Below are 22457 nucleotides of genomic sequence, written 5' to 3'. Positions count from 1 at the left end.
CTGCTGTACTTCTAATTAGGGGCTGCTACTTTGTCATGTTGTTTTTACCATGTTTAAGACATGAATTTATGCCTATATTTTACATATATATTTCTTAATATGTGGTTGAATATGTCATAGTTTGATTTTATCATTTTTGGCATGAAGTATGTAATTGTGAATATTAATTTAAAATCATGCGTTCTAGTGAGTTGATTTTTTTTTTTCTTTTACATTCTATATAATTAATTCTTGTGCTATAATAAAATGACTTTGAAGTGTCAAGTAAGTTGTCGACGTCGTTGTGCTTTAAAGTAGAATAACACTGTTTTTAGCACCGCTTCGCCAAGGGTTGTGTACGGAGTGTATTGTAATATATTGTTATAATTAGCTTCGTACCCAAATCCAGACAATAAGAGGGACACCTTAGTGTGATATATGGGTTATTTTATATTTTGAAGTTAAACTCTTTTGAAGAATTTATATTGAATTTTGGTCTTAGAAGTGAAGACCTGCAGTATTTTAAATTGGGGTTGATGATCCCTAAATGTGTTTTAAATGATTTTTAAGAAGTATGTTTATAAATGTCATATATTTTTGTGAGTGTAAGACAACCATTGAATAGGTTGGAACATGCCAACATCTTGGGCTGCGGAATTCGAGATGTATTTTCTAGGTTAATTGTTGTCGTCCGGAACTACTCGGGCTGCGGAATTCGAGTAGGAAAACTGGGAGTTTGGCCATTCTTAGACGCAGACGGCTGTGGAATCGTCTGTAGGTTCGTCCTGACAAACCTTTGATGGTGGGCTGCGGATTTCACCGGCGTTCATATTTTATATGCTTGCCTCACTAAAAATCTTATTTTCAAAAAGGGTTAAAATTTATTTATTTTAAAGATACTATTGTTTTGGGAAGGGACCTTTACAAGTGTTAATTATCGTCTATATGAGTTACTATTTGTTTTGAGTTACTATATTCAAAGTCTGAATTCTTGTGGTAATATTTTTTTTTTCTTACGTTGTTATATTTACATGCTTGATCTGTATTATAATCATGATTCCATGTTTTATTTATTTATTTATTTATTTATTTATTTTTCCCTCGAGTTTAACTGGTAAATATTATCTGAGTTGATGTTCCCACATGTTGTTAAGTTTTGTGTTAGTGTCTAAGCTCTTCTGTACTTAGCTTTGTATTTCTACAAGTACTGGGAGAACTGCTAGTTACTCCCCACTGATTGTGGAACCTTAATGATATTTGCAGGTGAAGAGTAGTTCCTGTTGAGTGTGGGCTGAGACCAGAGTGTTTACTTTATTTCTTAGCAGTTTTATAGACTTGCTTTAGTTTCTTTGGACCTTCTCTTTTGGGATTATCAGATTTGAGGTTGTTTTCCCTCATTGGAAGTGTTTATTGTTCATTTGGGATTTCTTTCACTTTATTTTATTTGTCTCAGATATTTTAATCTTTGTCTTTATTTATTTTATTATATTTTATTTTATTTTTATTTTATTGGTAACCTTTAGAGTGACATATCCGTCTTGAAGTTATTTCCGCGAACGTCATGCCTTATGTTTTAGACGGGGTGTTACACACGGTCTCTTCAATATCACCATTTAAGAATGCATTTTTAACGTCCATTTGATGAATGGACCAAGCTTTAGACAAGGCGATGCTAAGAACGGTGCGAATGGTTGCCGGTTTGACTACCGGGCTAAAAGTTTCATCATAGTCAACTCCAACCTGTTGGTTCCTGCCATTAACAACAAGTCGGGCTTTATGCCTCTCAAAAACACCGTTAGCATTTTTCTTGTGGCGATAAAGCCACATACAAGGAATAATATTGGCATCACGAGGACGAGGGACCAACTCCCACGTCTTATTATTAATAAGAGCATTGTATTCCTCAAGTATGGCATTTTTCCAATTATGGTCTCCAAGTGCTTTTATAGGATTAGTGGGGAGAGGAGAGGGAGTAGCAGTAGTATGGAGATTAAAGTGGCGTTTGGGCTTAAATATCCCATGTGAGCTTCTAGTAGCCATTTGAGGAGAAAGAGATGGATTAGGATGTTGAGTAGGCTGATGATTGGAAATGGGCCTTGGAGAAGTAGTAGCATCATGGTGGAGAAGAGGGGAGGCGGGCTGGGCCTCGTTGGGGGGAGAGTAAGGGAGGCGTGAGATTGGTGAGAGAGGAGGAGAGTGGGCTGCAGTGGGGGGTACCACTGTTTGGGCCGTGGGAGTGGGGTGGGCTGCAGTAGGAGGGATTTGTGAGTGTAAGTGATGTAGAATAGTAGGGGAAAGGCCATGTTCAAGAAAATCATAAGTGTTGGCAGTGGGAGTGTGGATTTTTGAGAAGGGGAATTGAGTCTCATCGAATAGTACATGACGGGAGATGAATATTTTGTTGGTGGACATGTCATAACACTTGTATCCTCGATGATTAGGAGGGTAACCCAAAAACACACAAGGGGTGGATCGAGCTTGGAGTTTGTTGATAGAGGTAGAGGGGAAAAGTGGGTAGCAAAGGCACCCGAATACTCTAAGATGTGAGTATGATGGATCTTTGTGGTAGAGGATTTTTGTGGGGGAGTTGAGATCAATGGTTTTAGAGGGGAGGATGTTATGTAAGTAGGTGGCCATTTGTAGAGCATGGTGCCAAAAGGAGGGAGGCATGGAGGAATGAGCAAGTAGGGTACGAACCATGTTGTTTATTGTTCGGATTTTTCTTTCGGCTTTGCCATTTTGAGAGGAAGTGTGGGGGCAAGAGAAGCGAAAGAGCATACCATTTTGTTCACAAAAAGATCGGAAAGGACCATTATCATATTCTTTACCATTGTCACATTGAAAACATTTAATCTCTCGTTCAAATTGTGTTTTAGCATATGCACGAAACTGAAGAAAATAAAAATGAACTTGAGATTTCTTGCATATAGGAAAAGTCCACAAAAAATTGCTAAAATCATCCAAAAATAATACATAGTAAAGATGTCCTCCCGAACTTAATTTAGGTGATGTCCAAAGATCACTGTGAACAATGTCAAATGGCATAGAAGTACTAGACATAGATGAATAGAAAGGAAGTTTAACATGTTTTCCAAGAGGACAAGAAGTACACATGCTAGCAGTGTAGAAATTCTATTACAATCCACAAAATTGTTCTCTTTTAAAGAACGCAAAATATTATTTCCGGGATGCCCTAGTCTATCATGCCATAGAGAGGAAGAAATTGCAGCAAAAGTTGAAGGTGAGGGAGCTTGAGATAAGGCAGTGGTGAGGGGATATAAGTCGCCGGAGCTATCACATCGCATAAGAGTTGTCCCCGTCAAAAGGTCTTTCACAGAAAAACCAAACGGGTCAAACTCAATAGAAACCCAATTATCACTAGTGAATTTTCGAACCGAAATCAGATTTTTGATTAATTTGGGTGCATGGAGAACATCATTGAGGGAAAAGGGAGGAAGGGGAGATGGAAGGGAAGCACAACCGACACCATTAATTGGAATACCATGCCCATTGCCAACAATAATATGACGTTGTTTGCTCAAATTAAAATAAGACGAGAGAGTACCTTGGTTGAATGTCATGTGGGAGGCGGCGCCGGTGTCCATGTACCACCCGTCATCCGGTGGTGTGAGGGAGAGAGTATGCATTGCGGCATCAATATCAGTTGGAGCATAATTCACTATTGAAGGAGCTTGGGCCGAAAATGCTTGTTGTTGTGGGCGTGGGCCAAGGATTCCTTGCTGCCTGTTGCTTGGACCAGAAGAGCGAGGCCATGAAGTTGGGTAAGGGCAAGGAGGGGCAGCCCATTGTGGCTGGGCCCAAGGTTGGTAGTGAGGCCACGGAGCCCATGGACCCCAGGGCTGCCACTGTTGCTGCTGGTTGCGGTGGCCCTGGGGTTGCGGGTTGGTGTTTTGTCCGCCACGGTTGTGCCCGTGGTTGCTGTGGCGACCTTTGCCACGACTAGGGGTGTACATTAACAGGACCGGACCTGAAAACCGACCGGAACCGGACCTGTTGGGACCGGACCTGACCCAGACCTGTAGATTCAGGTTCGGTCCCGGTCCTTGAAATTTAAGGATTCCGATCCCGGTCCGGATCAGGTCTAAAACCGGGGTTTTCAGGTCCGGACCTAAAACCCGGTAAAATTTTGTTTTTATAAATAAATTAAAAAAAAAGCTTTTTTTTTCAAAACAAGAATCTGTATCATTTCTAACCCTAACTCCCTCACTCTCTTACTCTCTCAAGTCTCAAGCCCTCAGCCGACACCCACATCGGTCAATCCCTCACGCTGCACGTCTGTAAGCTCCCCTCAGGCGACCACCAGGCGTCCACTAGCGAGAAAACTGCTCTTGTACGCTATATCAGCCACCGCACGCGAACTCAACGGACGCGATTGTATAGACCACGACCACCAGATTGTGCGGCTCCAACGACTGCAACCACCAGAACGCGTGGCTCCAGCAATTGCAACCACGAGATCGCGTGATTTCGGCGACCCAGCAGTCACTACATCTGGGCTTACCGTTCTTATGGATGCTGTGTTGAGGTGTTTCCTGCAATCCTGCTGCCTGCTAATTAAGTGCTAACTGCCTTGCTCACCTCAGCAAGCATTTTGGAGAATCAAGAGTGTGGATTGATGAGGAAGTTCATCATGAAGCAATTTGTTTTGTAATCTCTGACTTCGCAGCTTTTGGTTAATAATTTATGGGTTGTTTTTCTGTATTAAAAATAAAAAAATAATAAATAAAAGTGCTTATTGCTTCCTATTTTTTTTTTAAGTTGAATTTATAATTATTATTTTTTTTTTTGAAAAAGAAGAATCTAAAATTAATATTAAACATCAATATAAACCAGTTGAATTTGGTTAACATGTATTTTCTTTTTTTCAAATTGATTTTTTTTAAGTAAAAAAAAAGCAGGTCCAATCAGGTCCAAAACCGGACCGGACCTGTTTTTTCAGGTCTGGTCCGGAACCGGACCTGTTGATTCAGGTCTGGTCCGGAACCGGACCTGTTGATTCAGGTCCGTTCCCCGGTCCTCAAAAAATAGAGATCCAGGTCCCGATCCCAACAGGTCCGGTCCGGTTTTGGACCGGTGTACAGCCCTAGCCACGACCACCGCCCCCACGGTGGCGGCCGCCGCGATAATTGTCGCGGTTGTTGCGGTTTGAGTGGCAAGAACCGTCTTGAACGGAGTGAGCTTCACCCTGAAACTGATCGGGGTCATTTGCGGCGGTAAGGAGAGCGGTGCCGGCGGCGAGTGCCTCAGACGCGGCTTGGTTGGAGAGACGAGATTCCTCAAGAACAAGCATGGATCGAGTTTTGTAGAAGGAGGGTAAGGGCTCGGTTTGTTGGAGAATTGCAGCAACACCATCAAACGATTTTGGAAGGCCGCAGATTATGGTGAGAACAAGCCGCTGGTTGTTCACCGGAGCATCTACGTCGGCGAGTTGGTCAGACAGCATTTTCACGTGTTGACAGTAAGCAGAGACGTCGGAGAAATTTTTCATCTTGACGGTGGAGAGTTGTCCCTCTAATTGTACAGCCCTTGTACATTTGTTATCCCGAAAAATATCTTTCAATGTATCCCAGGCTTGTTTGGCCGTTGAATTTGGTTCAAGAATTGTGGTGAGGAGGTCACGAGAAATAGTACCGTATATCCATTGAAGGACGATAGCATCAAGGCGAGTCCAGAGAGCGGCGTCAATGGAGTCATCTTTCTCATCTGGAGGGATTATGTGGTCAATGACCTCGTAAGCGCGCGCCTGAACTTTGAACAACTCTGCCCAAGAAGAGTATAATGGAGTTTTGCTCATCTCCAATGTAATTGGGATAAGAGTTTTGATGTTGGGTACAGCAAGAGCGGGGTGGAATGCAGGAGTTTTTGGTGGGTCAGGGGCCATGGCGGCGGTGAGGCGGCTGATGATTAGAGAGGAAGAAGAAGAAGAGGAAAAAGACAGAGGATTCGAATTAGCCTGATACCATGTTAGGAAGATATTCCTTGCCTTTCTCATTGATTTGCAATGTATAAATACAATCAGATTCTAGGTAATTACAATCTAGGAAATAAAATACTCTCTAGGGAAGACTATACAAATATTAATGTATCAACCTAGGGAATAATGTATACATTGCATCTAACAATACATTGTATCTAATATTTCACAAATTACCCTGCAATTCCATGGTTCGCTCCAAGTTAGTATGCAAGGAATGGTACTCAATAATCTCTAATCCAGATTTTATGCAGGAGTATTTTAAGCGCATTGGTAAACATTTCATCTTTTTTGAGTTTGTTTCGTATAGGGAATTTAACATTTACGACGTTAATTGCTCTAATCTCATTAACAACGACACAGCAATATTATCATCCATACCTCCTTTAGAAGATCCCCGTAAATGGGGGTGTAAAGATGAAAATCTTGAGATAATTGGTTCTTGTAATGGATTAGTTGCATTAGCTAATGGTAATAACTTAATTTTATGGAATCCTATAACTAAACATTACAAGTCTTTTTCGGGGAAATATTGGTTCTTTGAGCCTCGTTGGGAATGGAATTTCAACCCTCGCATTCTATGGGGGACTTTGTTATGATGCTGATCGCCAAGAGTACAGCGTTGTGGTAGCTATAGACTATCAGAGTCCGCCTGTCTCACCCACGAATTTCGATGTTAGTATAGATTATGAAACTGAACCTGTTTACGTAGTGGATTGCAAGACGGGAATAGAACGGAAGCTAAACAATTATGCTCTTCCAGGCAGACTACTCGACTGGAAACTATTTATTGGAGAAGCAGGGAAGGTTGTTAGTGGTGTACCTCACTGGGTGGTGAGGTTTTACGATTTTCAGAATCCATGGGTTCAAAGAGAGATCCTTTACTTTGATAGCAAGGAAGATAAGTTTAAGAAGATGGCTGGGCCGAATCAAGGAGGTGTTGGTGGTGGTGGAGATGAGAAAACAATGCTCGGTCTAGCAACCTTGTAAGGAGAACAACAACTTGGAATAGTGTTACATGAACGCGTCTACTCTTGAGGTATGGGTAATGAAGGAGTATGGAGAGGTGGAATCATGGTCTAATTTGTTCGTGATTCCATACTTGAGCAATATTGCTGCTGATTCAATGGATGTGCTTGGATTTATGCCGAATGGGGAACTTTTGATTCGAAGCAATTATCTATGGGCTCATGATCTTGAAAATGGCACGTCGAAGAAGATAGAGATTAAGGATGGGGCCAAAAGATCATATTTTGTTACAGTTGAATACGAGCCTAGTTTAATTTCGAACCCTGGATCAGAGAAGGAACACAAAACCGAAAAGAAGACGAGGTCGAAAGGAGCTCAAGTGCACAAGTAAGTCTAAGAGATGTGTGCTAGGAAAACACTAAGCTAGCCAGTGACTAGTGAGAATGATATGCAAGTTTCAATTATGGTGTCTTAAATTAATTACAGGAATCAGTTTTTATTTACTGTATTAGTCAAGAGCTGTTTGATTTTTATTTTTTGCACCTTTTGATAACAACATAAACTGAAAATTAGTGCTTGTATTAGCATTTAATTATGGCTATTTACTGGTGTTTTAATCTCTATTAGTCTTGCTTATCTTAATGATGCCATATACTTCGTATGTGTTTCCAAATGACAATGAAAACATTAATTAATTATATATTCTCATGTCTCGTAGGATGTATTTTGCTTTGTGATAGAGCTGGCAAGTAGTTGATCGATCGTTTGAAATAGGATTATCATAATGTTTTAATAAATTATAAACTTCGTATGTTTTAATGATTATATATGTAGTTCATAATTGACGCATTTTTCTCCAAGTAATTAATTATACATAGTACTTGTATTACTTTATTCACTAAGCCATACCGCCAAATCAGCTTACAATGCTACCAATAGAAGGTCAAATTTTTATGTTGTTGATTCTAGTCTGTTTCCCTTTTCTGATTTTGTTTTGTGTCTGGTTTCTTATGAGCCTAGAGCCCTAGAGCCTTTACAGATAACCTTGATCGAGGAGGCTCCCAAAACAATGTTCAAAAGTTTAAAACTTCATATAATAATTAATTATCTTTATTTAAACATGTGAATGATTTCCCTAAAAATTGTTTAAATCAAAATTATTTCATACTTTGCGTTGTTTCAAAAACTTATTCCCTTATGTCCACTTCGGATTGAGATTCTAATTATTTTAATTATTTTTGTAATAAATAAAACTACTAAAAACAATAGCGGTTTAAACAAAAAAAACTGCAATCAACATTGGCGGTTTTATTAATATATAAAATTGCTGACATGTTGTCGTTATTAAGCCCAACCTTTTGCATCCTTCTTCACTTAGGAACTGTTCCGATTTACTGAAAAAAACTTAAATGAATTGTTTATGAGAGAAGGAAATTAGTAACTGAACTGATTGGAGCGGAGCGGAATTGAATTGAATTAAAATTAAGCTCAACAGAACATGCCCTTAGTTGGTCCTTTATTCCCATATTTCCCACAATCATCACAACCGAAAATTTAAGAACCGAAGACTGGATTGATCAAGCTAGGTTCGAACCGAAAGAATCGGTTTAAAACCCGGACCGGACCGCTTTGGACCGATTTAAGAATTTTTTTAAAAATAATACTAAATTTTAATAAAGTTATGGAAAACACGAAAAAAGTAAAGGAAAAATTATATTTTAACGTCATTTTTACGTCTTTTTTTGTATGTTTAGTACAAAAAAACTTATAAAGTTAAAGTTTTCTAAGCTATTAAGGATAATTTTAACCATTATTTAAGGTTCACGCATATTTTTTAATAGAAAATCGGTTTGGTCTAAGACTGGTTTTTATAGGGTTTTGGACCAAACCGAACCGAAGACCGATAAAATGAATTTCAAGACCCGAAAACCGGACCAATTAATTCGGTCCGGTCCGATTTGTAAAATTGCAGTTGTAAATGTAAAATCGCTACCATCAATTGTGGTCTATATATGCAAAACCGCTATCAACAATTGCAGTTCTACATTTAAAAAAAAAAAAATCCAAAAGTAATATCCGATCTTACATGAACACTATTCAGGATTAAGGTTATAAAACGACACAAAGTAGGAATTAATTTTGATTTAAACAATGTTTATGAAAATCGTTCTTAAACATGTTTATAATAGTGTATTAAAAATATCAGATTAAAGTAGGAGATTGACTTTGGTTGTATGAAAATTCTATCTATTTTGGAAAGTTTTGTAGGACAAGTCTTAATTTAGAAAGTCCTTCATGGAAACTACGACGATACTCTAATTATGATGGAGGAATTCTTATCCTCAACTAAGTTGGGTCCTCTTGGAGATACAATAATCCTCATAATGATGAAGAAAAAGCTGACATAGAAGATGATTTTGACTTATGATCTGAGGAAGCGAGCTGGTCAAATTAAATGTTAATGTCAAAAACCTTTGTTATATGATATAAGCAAACGGGGGTAACGATAAACATAATTCTAGATTTCTAGAGCAAAACTTTAATCCGACTTATTATTGATAGTCAAAGAAGCGTATGTTGAGTTTAGGGTGCAATAGATGAACAGACCCTAAGTACTACAATTTGTACCTATCGGAAGTGTTTTTTTTTTTTTTTTTCCTGGTGTTTAGAGAGCCACAAAGGCGGGGGTAAGAATTGATCCCAATATCTTCTAAAACTAGGAGGAAAGCACTTATCGGAAGCTTATGGAAGGGCGAGTTAGCCAGTAATCTAGCCCTAACCAATAAACGGATCGTACTCCGTAACAAATTTGTGGATTCAAAAATGATGATGATGCTTTGCCAGTATTTTATATTATTCTACAAAACTAAAACCCTAACACATAAAGCCTAAATTCCCTAAGAAACAACATAAACCCTAAAACCCTAAAATAAGAAACAGCAAATTGCGTCTCAGAGAATAAAACAACCCCCAAAGAAATTCAATTCAAAGCAAACCAGCCATGCCAAGAAGAAGAGGAGGGCGAAGAAAAGGAATAAAGCCAAGACGAAGGAAAGCAAGAGCACGTCTTCCAAATGATGTGTTAACAGACATATTTCACAAATTACCCTTCAATTCCATGGTTCGCTCCAAGTTAGTATGCAAGGAATGGTACTCCATAATCTCTAATCCAGATTTTATGCAGGAGTATTTTAAGCGCATTGGTAAACATTTCAGATCATCTTATATATTTATTATCGTAAATTTAAAATTTACGACGTTAATTGCTCTAATCTCATCAACAACAACAACAACGCAACAATATTATCATCATCTATATCTCCTGTAGAAGATCCCTGTAAATGGGGGTATATTAATGATCTTGAGATAGTAGGTTCTTGTAATGGATTAGTTGCGTTAGCTAATACTAGTAGCATAATTTTGTGGAACCCTATAACCAAAAATTACAAGTCTCTTTTGGGGGAATATTGGTTCTTTAAACCTCAATGGGAATGGAGTTACATTCTACGGGGACTTTTTGTTATGATGCTGATTGCGAAGAGTACAGCGTCGTGGTAGCCTATGAAACTCAAACAATTTACGTAGTAGATTGCAAGACGGGTAAAGAACGGAAGCTAAAGAATGCTGCTCTTCCAAACGGACAACTCGACTTTAAACTGTTTAATAGAGAAGCAGGGAAGGTTGTTTGTGGTGTACCTCACTGGGTGGTGAGGATTCACGATTTTCAGAATTCAAGGGTTCAAGGAGAGATCCTTTACTTTGATAACAAGGAAGAAAAGTTTAAGCAGATGGCTCGGCCAAATCAAGGAGGAGGTGAGGAGAAATATATGCTCGGTCTAGCAACCTTGGAAGGAGAACGACAACTTGGAATCGTGTTACACCATTTGAGCACGTCTTCTCTTGAGGTATGGGTGATGAAGGAGTATGGAGAGCCGGAATCATGGACTAATTTGTTGGTGATTCCATACTTAAGTGATATTGCTAGTTTATTTGGTTTAATGGACGTGCTTGGATTTATGCCCAATGGGGAACTTTTGATTCAAAGCTTGGATATATGGGCTTATGATCTTGAAAATGGCACGTCGAGGATGATACAGTTTAGGGATGGGGTCGCACAACCACGTTATGTTGTAGTTGAATATGAACCTAGTTTAATTTCGAACCCTAGATCAGAGAAGGCTAGGAACTCAACACCGAAGACTTGACCGAAAGGAGCTAAAGTGCACAAGTAAAAGATGTGTGCTAGGAAGTAGGAAACACTAAGCTAGCCTGTGACTAGTAAGAAAGATATGGAAGTTTCTCTCTTAATTATATGCCTATTTCTCTCTATTAAGGACAGGGAGTACAGTATTATTTGAGAACTTTTTTTTTTTTTTTTTTTTTTTTTTTTTTTTGGCATTTCTTGATTACAAAATAAATTGAAAATTAGTTTTGCTTATCTTAATGATGTCTTGTATGTGTTTCCAATGATAATGAAGAACATGGATTATATATTCTCATGTCTCGTAAGATGTATATTTTGCTCTGTGATAGAGGTGACAAATATAGCTTGACAAATATAGGTCACTCGGATATGATTTGATTAGGATCATATTAGTATTCAATCATTTGAGTAAGTTGCTTCAGTTTAGAATAATATAAATTAGTAATATTTGAGTGTGGTTGCAAATGAAAATTGGCTTTTCAATTAAACTTTGGAAAATGCTATATATAAACATTAAATTTACTCTTGCAAATTTTGAAAATTGTAAAAAGTTCAGAAATCATAAAAATATAAACACTAATTTACGCGTGCTTTTGTCATGATTTTCTAATTTTATACAATTTTCAAGGGTGAATTTAATGCTTATATATAGCCCTTTGGGCTACATATAGCATTACCCTTAAACTTTAGTCGCATTTAATTATGACAAAAAGCTAATGGACAGGACTTCTTAAGGAAATTAATGTCTGCGGAGTACTCCGTATAATCATTTACATCATATTGGTAACGATGAAACGACTTGAAGATCAATAAAACGGCTTGAAGATCAATCGGTAAAAACTTTTAAAAAGAACTTATTTTAAACCTTGTTCATTAAAATTAAAGATAAGTTTTAGTTAAGATTAGGTTGATGCTACTTGCCTAATCCCTAATGTGCAGGGAAGAAAGCAAGTACCCTCTTCTGTTGTGAAACACATAAATTAGAACTTTAATCAAAACAATAGAAAATAGATAAAAAGAAGGCGCAAAATGAAAGAAACAATATCTGGATTGCTTGCATCTTTTTAGACGAAACAGCAGTGGAATACCTTTTTGAAAGCACATTTGATACCTTATCTTAAGATATACCATACTTTAGATTCACTAACCTATGCTTGTTACTCTTTTTTTTTTCATGATTATGCACGCAAGAAAACTTTGGTTGTAAATTGCAATTAGCATACATAAGACGTATTAAATTCTAAAGCTCACCAGCTTAGTGGAACAACTTTAAACCATCTTTTGGCATCATAAAGTTGGACGCCAAGCCGAGCCGCCTATTTACGTTTCATATTAATCTATTTCGCTACATTTAGCCTGATCAAGTAATAAAATCTCAATTCCGAATAATTAAGTACATGTATAGAGTATAGACTAACGTTAGATTTTATTTATCCGAATTAGCCACAAGGACGTATAGACTATTGTGGAGTGGGAACAAACTTTTATATCCAAATTAATCAAATAGAAAATGAGAAAGTAGACAAATAGGCAAGCAACTTATCTAAAACCTTTACTTTTAGTACAGAAAACAAGTTTAGCACTTCAGCAATGAAAACTTGACTTGGATTGTGATCTGCATCTTTACGAGTTGAGGCGAATAAAGCTAACGTATAAGAAAAAGAAACATAGGAGTAGCATCAAACTATAAGTGATAAAGTTAAGTCATATAGATATGATTCAGATGTTTTTTTTTTTTTTATCTGTAAACAAAGATATGCTCCAATCATTCATAAAGTGCAACAAGTGCTTTTCTATCTATCCTAGGGACAACCATGAGAGAAAAATATAGTTGCTCTCCCTTTTCACAACTTTTTGAACCCAGGTAAAAGATGTGTGTGACTCCTATTTTAAGCTGTTTGGAGCATCTTCTTACCAGCCCTTGGGTCACAATAAAGCAAAAAGATCTTCCTATAACTTCTGCAGAAAGAAAAATTCGCACTAGAAAAGGTCAAGAAATTTGAAACATGATTCGATTGGGTTGATGTTTAAGTTCGCTTGATACACACAGAATTGATTAATCGGAAAATGACCCTAAGCACTCTGTTATATACAGCACTCCCATCCGAAACAACCAATATTGCCCCCACAACCTCACTTCCTTAGCTAAAAAGTACTCCCATCCGAAACAATCACTAAACTCCTAGGTGAGATCGTCTCACATTAATTTCTTGTGAGACTTACAGCTATCCAATAAGAAAAGTAAAAAGAGAAAGCCAATTTGGTCTCATTAATCATTATAAGCTATTGCAAGATCAGCAATAAAAATGTTATGCTATGGTTCTAATAAAACAAGCCTTCTTACTCCATATTTTGATTCTAATAGAACCGTTTGCTATGCTAACAGTCTCTTAGAAGTTAGAACCTTTACAGATCATGTTGCAAATCTTGTAAACCAAGTCAATAGTTTCAGAAGCAACCTCTCTACTAGTCTCGACTAATTTGGAGTTAAGTCGCATTCACCTATACTAAGATTACTAACCCAGCAAAACGGTGGGACCTATACAAGGTTCTCTGCTGTTGTGACCATGTGAACAGGGATAGAATGACATAGAGATATAACTGAAGGAAGTTGCAATGTACACATGCATCTCTAATCAGACTTCTTACAGTGGTTTAGTAAAGGACAGGGCTTATTGACTGATTCTTTCTTCTCATGTTTTACGGTTTTTGTAGAGCAACTATTGCACATCTTACCATGTGTAAATAGAAGGCAGTTCAGATCAAATTTCAGTTCATTTGGAATTCTACGGTTTAGGTGAAGATACGTCTTCTTCGCATCAGCTCCTTCTGGTACCCAACCAAGAGTAGTTGCTATCTGCAAAATCTGGATTTATAATTCGGTTTTAGAGGATTTTTCAAACATGTGATAGTCTTTTCACCAGCACAAAAAACTTAAAACTTACATGTGTGTCAACTGGAAAGTCATCTAGCTGTAAATGGAACATGAGAACACAAGCTACCTGAAACCAATTACCAAATTATCACAAAGCCATAAAGAATAACAGAAGTTTATCTATTCTACTCATAATTTACCAAAAGACGTCATTAATGAAAAGGACTCAAACACCAGGAAGCTTATAAGTAATACGCAATTGACAGAAATGGGCACATATCTATGTTTTCGGATTATTAGGCACTATTCCCATATCCACATTTTCTTTTAACCACACATCCTGCAAAATTGCCTAACAAACAGCTAGTAACAAAAACTAGACACATAACACAATGTATTCCTCCTGCATGACATAGCATCTCACAATGCAAATAACATGTACAGATCACATATGCAATGAAACATAAAACAATACTCACAGTTTTAGGTCCAATTCCTTTGAAAGAGGAGAGCTCGGACTTGATTTCGTCTATTGACAAATCCCGCAAGTATTCCAAGCATAACTTCCCACTCCTCTCCTTGAGGCAACTCAGAATGTTTCTAATGCAGGAAGCTTTAGTTGGAGCTAAACCTCCGCATCTGATGGCATTCTCCAACAAATTTTGTTCAGCAGCAAGGACCTAATATTAATACATAAGTTACTAACAGATTACACAGACACCTAACAGAAGGAATAGGATTTCCAAACTCGCGAATCTCAGCAAAAAAAAAAACTGATACACCAGTACACCACCAGCTATTAGCTACCACTCATCATAAACTCAACAGCTTTCATTCCTTCAGAATGGTTACTGATAAAAGGAACAATGACATTGCACATTTGCACCAACTTAAAACTAAAACCTTATTACAGAACCTTCAGTAGTATTGTATATGTGTCATTGAGCAATTTGAACCTAAATAATTCCCCATTAAACAAAATATAGCAGAGAACATTTAAATAACATCTTCATTCTTAATTTAACATGCATGATTTTTGCACATTCCAAAGTATACTTTCTAAACCAAGATAAAATCAAAAACCTGAGTTTTCCCACCAGAAAACAGTACAATCAACACCCACAAAAGACTGAGAACCCCCTTCCCATTTGTATTCAACAATTAAACCATAAATCTTAAAATAAAAATGAATAAAATTCTGAAAATTAATGCAAACTTACAAGTTCCCAAGTGGGAAATGCAGCTTTAAGAGAAGCAAAAGCCTTTTGAGAATTAACATCAGTAGTATTCTGGGAAAGAACAATGCTCACTAAACCATCCAAAACGCTTAATTTCTCAGCTGAAACCTCTGATTTCACTGACCCATTAATCAAATTTGAAGAATTAGGTTCTGGGTTTTCTCTCTCCTCGCGATACTTGGCGAATTCTTCAGGAAATCCTTGAAATTTCAATAGTTCATCTCTAATGGCTAAACAATCTTCTGGGGTTGGTCTTAGGTGAGATGGGTATGGTTCAATTGCATCTAATTTTGGGTTTTTCTTGGTTTTATTTGATTTGATTTTCGTAATTGTGATTTCTGAATGTTGTTTGTTGTTTTTGGAAGAAATTAGCTTCCTTTTTCTGGCGTTCTGCATTTTTTTCAGCCGGGTATAGATTTGCAATTGAGAAGGAGATTTTAAAAAATTAGCTAGATTAGAGATTTACTTATTGTCTATTGTATTTACACTTAATTTTGCCCCTTTCTTAATTTTCTCCCTATTTTTTCTTGGTCTAAAACATACATTTTGTTGGTTGGTATTTTCCACTAGAAAGTGATTGCAAAGTAATCTAACTATTAGCATGATATAGGTTTAAAAAATTTAATTACATAATGCAAGACATTGGCTAACTATTTATAAGTTTGATAGACAATTATTGTTTGTCAAGATGATAAACTCGTATTTTCTCTAAGCACACACAATCTATCAATAAGGTCTTGGCTTAATGGTTAAGATTTAAAATTGGGAGTTTGTGTACGATAGGTAGCAAGCTTAATTCTCTTGGTCCTCATTGTATATGATTATCATTGTACAACGCAAATCTATTTTAAGCTCACGAGTTTAAAAGATACACGAGGTCAAGGAAGAAATTAATTAACTACTAAGGATTTTGATTGTGCAACGCAAGACCATTTTAGTTCATATATCAACTCAAGAGATTTGTAGCAAAGAATTAACATTGGTTATAGACCTTATAGTGTTATACCATAGAAGTTTCCTTTTTAGACCCTCTTGAGCATATTGTAGAGCTAACATTGATTATACCATGCATTAACATTGGTCTCCCGAGTCAACTTTTTTTTAGATCCTCTTGAGCCACCACTTGAGCAACATTGTACCGCAGTATGCTTCTAAAGAAAAGGGAAGAAATTTCCTTTAAATTTTCTAAAGCTTTTATTCCAACAAAACACTTCCCTCCAAAAATAAACAAACAAACAAACAAAAACTTAACCAGTGAAAATGACGATCTACATTGTCAAAAAGTGGTGGTTGTTGGTAGAGTAGTTGTTAATAATATAGTGATTTCTTGACAATGTATAACATTTCCTAAACCAACCCCAAACTGTATGTTGGGGTCACAAACTACATTATAATTTCATGCTAAAAAGGTAGCTATCATTATTAATGCACATTACTTGGTTTAAGATGGAATTAAAGAAAGTGGCTTATCCTGATTCCTATTTTTAGTTGATCTCATGCGCATAGTTTTACTTGCGTGGTTCAAATGTTCAATTCATGCATAGAGGAAGCACATGAAAATGGCCAAGGAAAGTAAAGTTGCTTAATTATTAATCCCACAATTTCCACTCATTAATTGATGTACAAATATGAAGTAGCTCACACAACTAACCCACAACGGTTAACGGTAGACCTGGTTATTGGGCGGGTCGGGTCACGGTCGGTGCAGATCGGTAGCGGGTCAGGGTCAAAGAGGGTCACATTTTATAGGGTCAATATAGGGTCGGGACAATGCGGGCCGCGAGTCGATAATGGACGGGCCTACAAAATATCAATTAAAATAAATATTGGATAAAGCCATTATTAAATACATATGAATACAAATTAATCTATATAATTATTTTTACATTATGTATTTTCTTTATCAACTAAGGGCCTGTTCATATTTACTGAACTGAACTGAACTGATTGGAGTTGAACTGAACTGATTGGAGCTGAACTGAACTGAACTGAGCTGAACTGAACTGAACTGATTGGAGCTGAACTGAACTGATTGGAGCTGAACTGAACTGAACTGAACTAAAAAATTAAAATGCATAAAATTGAACTGAACTGAACTGAAAAATTAAAATGCATAAAATTGAACTGAACTGAACTGAACTGATTAGAGCTGAACTGAACTGATTGGAGCTGAACTGAAAATAAGTAAATATGAACAGGCCCTAAATTGGAAAAACATGTTAGCCCTATATTGACCCTACCCAATAAGGGCTCCGTGCATTAAAAGCCCTATAAGCTTGGCCCTGACCGTATTATCATTGGGCTATCCTGTCCAATAACCACCTCTAGTTAACGAGTATTGTGTTATGCAAAGCGTAACGAGATACGAGTACTTAGGATACGTGATGTTGTAGACTTGTAGTACGGTAAAGACTGTAATAATGTAATGTAGATCGAGTTGGTCCTATGCGATTATAGTTATTTTAAATAAAAGAATATACATATAATGTGGTTTTATTTTTATTTATTATACTTCGTATTAAATTAAAATGTGTTGTGCTTCATAATTAAGCATTGTTATTGTAAGATAAATTATAAAAGTATTTATAATAATGACATTCGTAGGCCTACCACATCAAAATTTATTATCATTCACATATAGCATCATACTTCCTATATAGAAAACAATTTGGAATTATCCCATAAAAGATGGAACGAAATCTTCAATGAAGATAACATCTGATATTATTAAAAATTATTCAGCATTCTACTTCAATAAATAAAAAATCAAATTACAAATTACATATCAGTATATCACTGTCTTGAAATTTATTCAACAAGTCTTCCCAATTTAAAAATAATACAGTCAATATCATATAAATTCAATACTGCTACGAGTAATAATTAAAGTATTAAAGTCTTGTAGTCCACTTTGCTGGATGTAACAACTTCTCATTAGTTAATCTTAATGGAAAATATATTAATAGTGCATCATAAAATTATATAGAAAGGGTTGAAAAAAATGGCAGTGACATAAAAAGATCTAGTTACACCAATGAGAACGAGGAACCTTAACATTTAAGAAATCAGATTTCTTCTTTCAATGTCTACTTTGTGGTCATAACCTCATTCCCCTGCTACTTCTATCTAGTTTGTAGTACTCCATATTTATTTTATAGCTGCCAAAAGAGAAATTTAAAAGTTATTTTATTCAACAACTTTAGTTACACGTACATTTTGTTACGTTACCTTCACTAGTGATTAGAGTATAGCGTAATTTGAATTCGAGTCAGGTCATATGCTACATCCTAATTTAAGGAAAACTAAACACGTTATTTGAACATAACTACGAACTACCTTATTGAGCCAAAATAATATGACGCATAAAATAATACAATTACAATAAGCACAAACATTCCATAACAGAGACAAAATGATGCATGAGAATAATAGTGAGATTGTGAGAAGAATAAAACGTGTTTAAAGAGACTTTCCAAAACCATCCATATTTCCAAAATGTAACACTAATTATTTACATAATCCACAAGTATTGATAGAGAGAATCCACAATAAATATAAATTAAATTCCCCAAATTAACAAAAACCCTTGACCAACATCCAGCAAATAATAATTACATCCTGTACCTAAATTTAATACCCAAAAAGATAATTAATCAAACACCAAATACTACTTCCGTTACAGGTTATGTGCACATTTTCCCTATCTGTTTTATGTCAAATCGTTGCACATAACCTGTAACGAAGGTAGTAAAAAAAAGTCAAATAGTCAAAACTCAGCTGTTTTACCACAACCAGGACCATCACCAACTCGGTTCCGAGCCCGACTCAGCCCACCACCACCACCATCCGACTCAAGAATCGCCTCCCAATCAATACTCTCCCCTAACCCATCCTCACTCTCCCTCCTCCCCTTCAACACAACCATTATCCGCCTCGCTTTCTCCTTCGCTCGCTCGCTACCGTCCTCCTCCACCTCCTTCAACACCTCCATCACCCTCGCCTCCTTCGCTAGCGCCTTGAACCTCATACTCCCGTGACTCAGCGCGTACAACGCGGCAACACAGTTCTCCCGAGTTGACTCGGACTCGAACTCCCCCTTCCCCTTTTTCAACATCCACACCAAATGCGCCACCGCATTCCCGTCCAACATCGCCGCCTTCCCCTCCGCACTCGCCGCTAACTGATACAGCACCAGCAGCACTCTCCCGGCGATCGACTCCTTCTCCTGCCGGAGCACCGCCAACAGCGGCGGCACCGCGTTGAATTGCTTCACGAGTTTCACTCTATTGCTATGATCAAGAGAGAGATTATACAGCGCTAAAGCTGCGTCACTCCGAGTTCGCTCCGATTCCGACCTTAACAAGCAGTTCAACAATGGCGGCAAAGCGCCGAGAACTCCTATTGCTGTTCGATTCTTCTCTTCTAATGAGAGAGAAAATATCAACCCTGCCGCGTGTTCCTGCGCCTCCGATAATCTCCCTCGTAACAACTGAATCACCGTCGGAACGATTCCTGACCTTACGATCTTCACCTTGTTCGTCTTCTCAAGCGAGAGGTTTACCAGCGCAGCAATGGCGTTTATCTGAACTTTCTCGTAGCTCGAGAAAAGCAACGATCCAAGCGCAAGCAACAAACGTGGCGTACACGCTGATTTCCGCGCTTCTTCATCATTTCTCGTCGCTTTTCTCAGCGAAATCGCACCTTGTTCCTGTTCATACGGATCACAACTCTTGAATTTCGCGATGAATTCCTCGTCATCGGAGATATCAAAGCTAGGGTTAGGGTTCATCGCATCGTCGGAAACTAGGGTTTCCGATGACGAAGTATGAAACGGCGACCAACACGAAGCAGGCCGAGTTGTGAACGGCAACGGCGTAAGCGGACTCGCCGCCGCAATCACCGACTCCTCCGAACTCGTCGACGAGTCAAACCGGTTAACCCGGTGAGTCAACTCGGTTACAGCGTGAGAAGCGTCTGGGTCAGCCTTATCCTTTACCGACTCAATGAGAAACCTTTCCGACGGCCGAATCAAGTCGTTTTCTCTCTCCTCTTTCTCAATCATCTCCTTCACAATCTTCTCAATTGCAACCTTATCATTCTCCTGCGGCAAAGCGACGCCGTTTTTGGAGCACCAAGCAGGGATAGCAGAGCGCAGGGCCAAATTGGGGATTTTGGTGGAGAAATCGGGTCGGGTTTTATCTGGGAATTCGGGTTTATAGTTATGGGTTTCGCAAACCTCGGCACAAAGACGGTCGACGGTGTGACCCGACCCGACAACAACCGGGTCGGAGAAGAGGGAATTACAAACGGGGCAAATATACTCCGGTGGTGGTGTGGAAGAACGTGAAGGTGAGTTTCTGTGAAATGAAAATTTTAATTTGAGGAATTTGCCATTACCCTTTCCCCCCATTTTTATAATTGATTGAATTCGATTGGTTTTAATATATGTTTTTCATTTGGGATGAGAGAGAGAGTGAAGAAGAAGGAGGAGAGAGAAAGAGAGGAAGATATTGAGGAGGTTGAAGAAGAGACTGAGTCGTAGGAAGAGAAGATGTACTTTAGTATTCAGTCGAGATGACTCAAGGAAGAGTGATGAATGAATGATGATGATGAGGTTTTGAGGTGAGAGTGAGACAAGAGAAGGGAGGGAGAACTAGAGAAGTATGGGAAGCAACTACTTTTCTTTTCTATTTTTTTTTTTTAAAAAAAAATTAATATAGATTATAGAAGGAAAAGTAATTAATGATAATGACTTTATTTTGTGTTTGGAATTAATGGTCATGCATTGATGTATTTGGTTATATGGTATATCCCGTATTGCTTTAGCATGATTAATGATCTCTTATTTATTTTGAGATTTTTTTTTAAGAGGAAAAGTTTACAAGGGTATTTTAAAATGTTCTTTGGAACTTTCTTTCGAAAAAAAAAAAATTGTTTTTGGAACTCATTTTGAATGAATGAAAACGAATTGAATTGAAAAAAGTAACAGTAATGAATAGAATGAAATTGAATAAATATAATTTAAATGATCTAAACTAAACTTAGGGTTTGTTCACATTTATTGAACTGAGCTGAGTTAGAGTCTGTTCTTATACGTTGAAATTCAGTTCAGCTCAGCTCAGTTCTGTTCAGTTCAGCTCATAAATTTCCTTCTCTTATAAAATATTCAGTTCAGTTCAGTTCAGCTTATTTCAGTCAATGAGAATAGGCCCTTAAGCTGAACTGAACTGATTGGAGCTAAACTGAAATGAATATTTTATGAGAGAGGGAAATTAACTTACTGCTTATATGGCTCTAAGCACTACATATAATATTACCTGGGTAATAATATATGTAGCCCTTTATATATAAGCATTATATATACTTAAAATGGAATCAAATTGGAAATTCATGATAAAATTACGCTTAGATCGGTATACTAAATGTTAATTTATCCCAAATAATTCTTTTTTTAACATCTTATACATAGCCCTTATATGTTTACCATTTTCCAAGTAAAATTTATACTCCGTGAGATTAAAATTTTCCTAACTAAGTTTGGGATGCGATTTTATCTTCAATTTTTTTTTTTTTTTTTCTTATCGATTAAGAGTAAGATTTTGGTAAAACTTTTCCATTAAAAAAATGGGGGAGATAGAGATTTTAGTGTGGACTTCTTATTAAAATACCTCGATTAAAAATAAGAGATATTTGATGAGAATAATGGCCTCGTACTTTGGGTGATGTTTATGTTTATGACTTTAGTGGCAATAAATAAATAATAGGTCCATTCTAATTTGTCTGGTATTTATGTGGGTGTGTGTTGGTGTGCTTGGAATGGATGCTAAAATTGACCAAATTATAGTGTGGTCAATACTTAATAACAACAACTGTATTGGGTAAAGCGTTGACAGCTGAGACTTAAAACAGGGTTCAAGAGTAGAGTACTTCTTAAGGCTTTCAATTAGACGGCTAATCATAACATTTAACCATTTTTTAAAGATGATTATTAGAAATAATGTGTGCGTTATAATGCCGATATATTCCATCATTTTCTATTTTATGCTACGATTCAATATGTCATTTTCATTTATGCAACAAACCTTATTTTTATTTGAGAAAAATTAATAATATTGGTGTTCCTAAATAATCGGTGTCAACAATGTCACTTGAGAATCGCTCAATTAAAGTTAATTAATTTAGTTTTTTAGATGATTC

General features: G+C 37.1%; 2 protein-coding genes and 1 pseudogene across 3 annotated transcripts; 1 reads left to right on the top strand and 2 right to left on the bottom strand.

Moving 5' to 3' along the window:
- The first annotated feature begins 10428 nt into the window (after positions 1-10428).
- Positions 10429-11148, top strand: LOC145577040 (F-box/kelch-repeat protein At3g23880-like). The gene has a single exon (XM_081634728.1). The coding sequence runs from the start codon at positions 10429-10431 to the stop codon at positions 11146-11148; it is 720 nt and encodes a 239-aa protein (XP_081490854.1).
- Positions 11149-12840: 1692 nt separating this feature from the next.
- On the bottom strand, positions 12841-15821 carry LOC145589334 (putative DNA glycosylase At3g47830). Of its 2 annotated transcripts, none has more exons than XM_081645869.1 (4): positions 15243-15821; positions 14502-14702; positions 14093-14149; positions 12841-14013 (listed from the first exon to the last, which is right to left on the bottom strand). In XM_081645869.1, exons 1-4 carry the CDS (start codon positions 15654-15656, stop codon positions 13780-13782), a joined length of 906 nt encoding a protein of 301 aa, XP_081501995.1. In that variant the 5' UTR covers positions 15657-15821; the 3' UTR covers positions 12841-13779. The 2 variants fall into 2 exon arrangements, with proteins under 2 accessions (XP_081501995.1, XP_081501999.1); XM_081645873.1 differs by having other exon boundaries at positions 12841-14004.
- Positions 15822-18793: 2972 nt separating this feature from the next.
- On the bottom strand, positions 18794-20923 carry LOC145602545 (U-box domain-containing protein 41 pseudogene; annotated as a pseudogene).
- Between the last annotated feature and the right edge of the window lie 1534 nt (positions 20924-22457).

The sequence above is a fragment of the Chenopodium album genome, chromosome 2 (genome assembly GCF_948465745.1).
Source record: "Chenopodium album chromosome 2, dcCheAlbu1.1, whole genome shotgun sequence".
NCBI classification, from domain to species: domain Eukaryota; kingdom Viridiplantae; phylum Streptophyta; class Magnoliopsida; order Caryophyllales; family Amaranthaceae; genus Chenopodium; species Chenopodium album.
The sequence above is the reverse complement of the archived record's forward strand: the minus strand, read 5'-3'. Positions and strand labels throughout refer to the sequence as shown.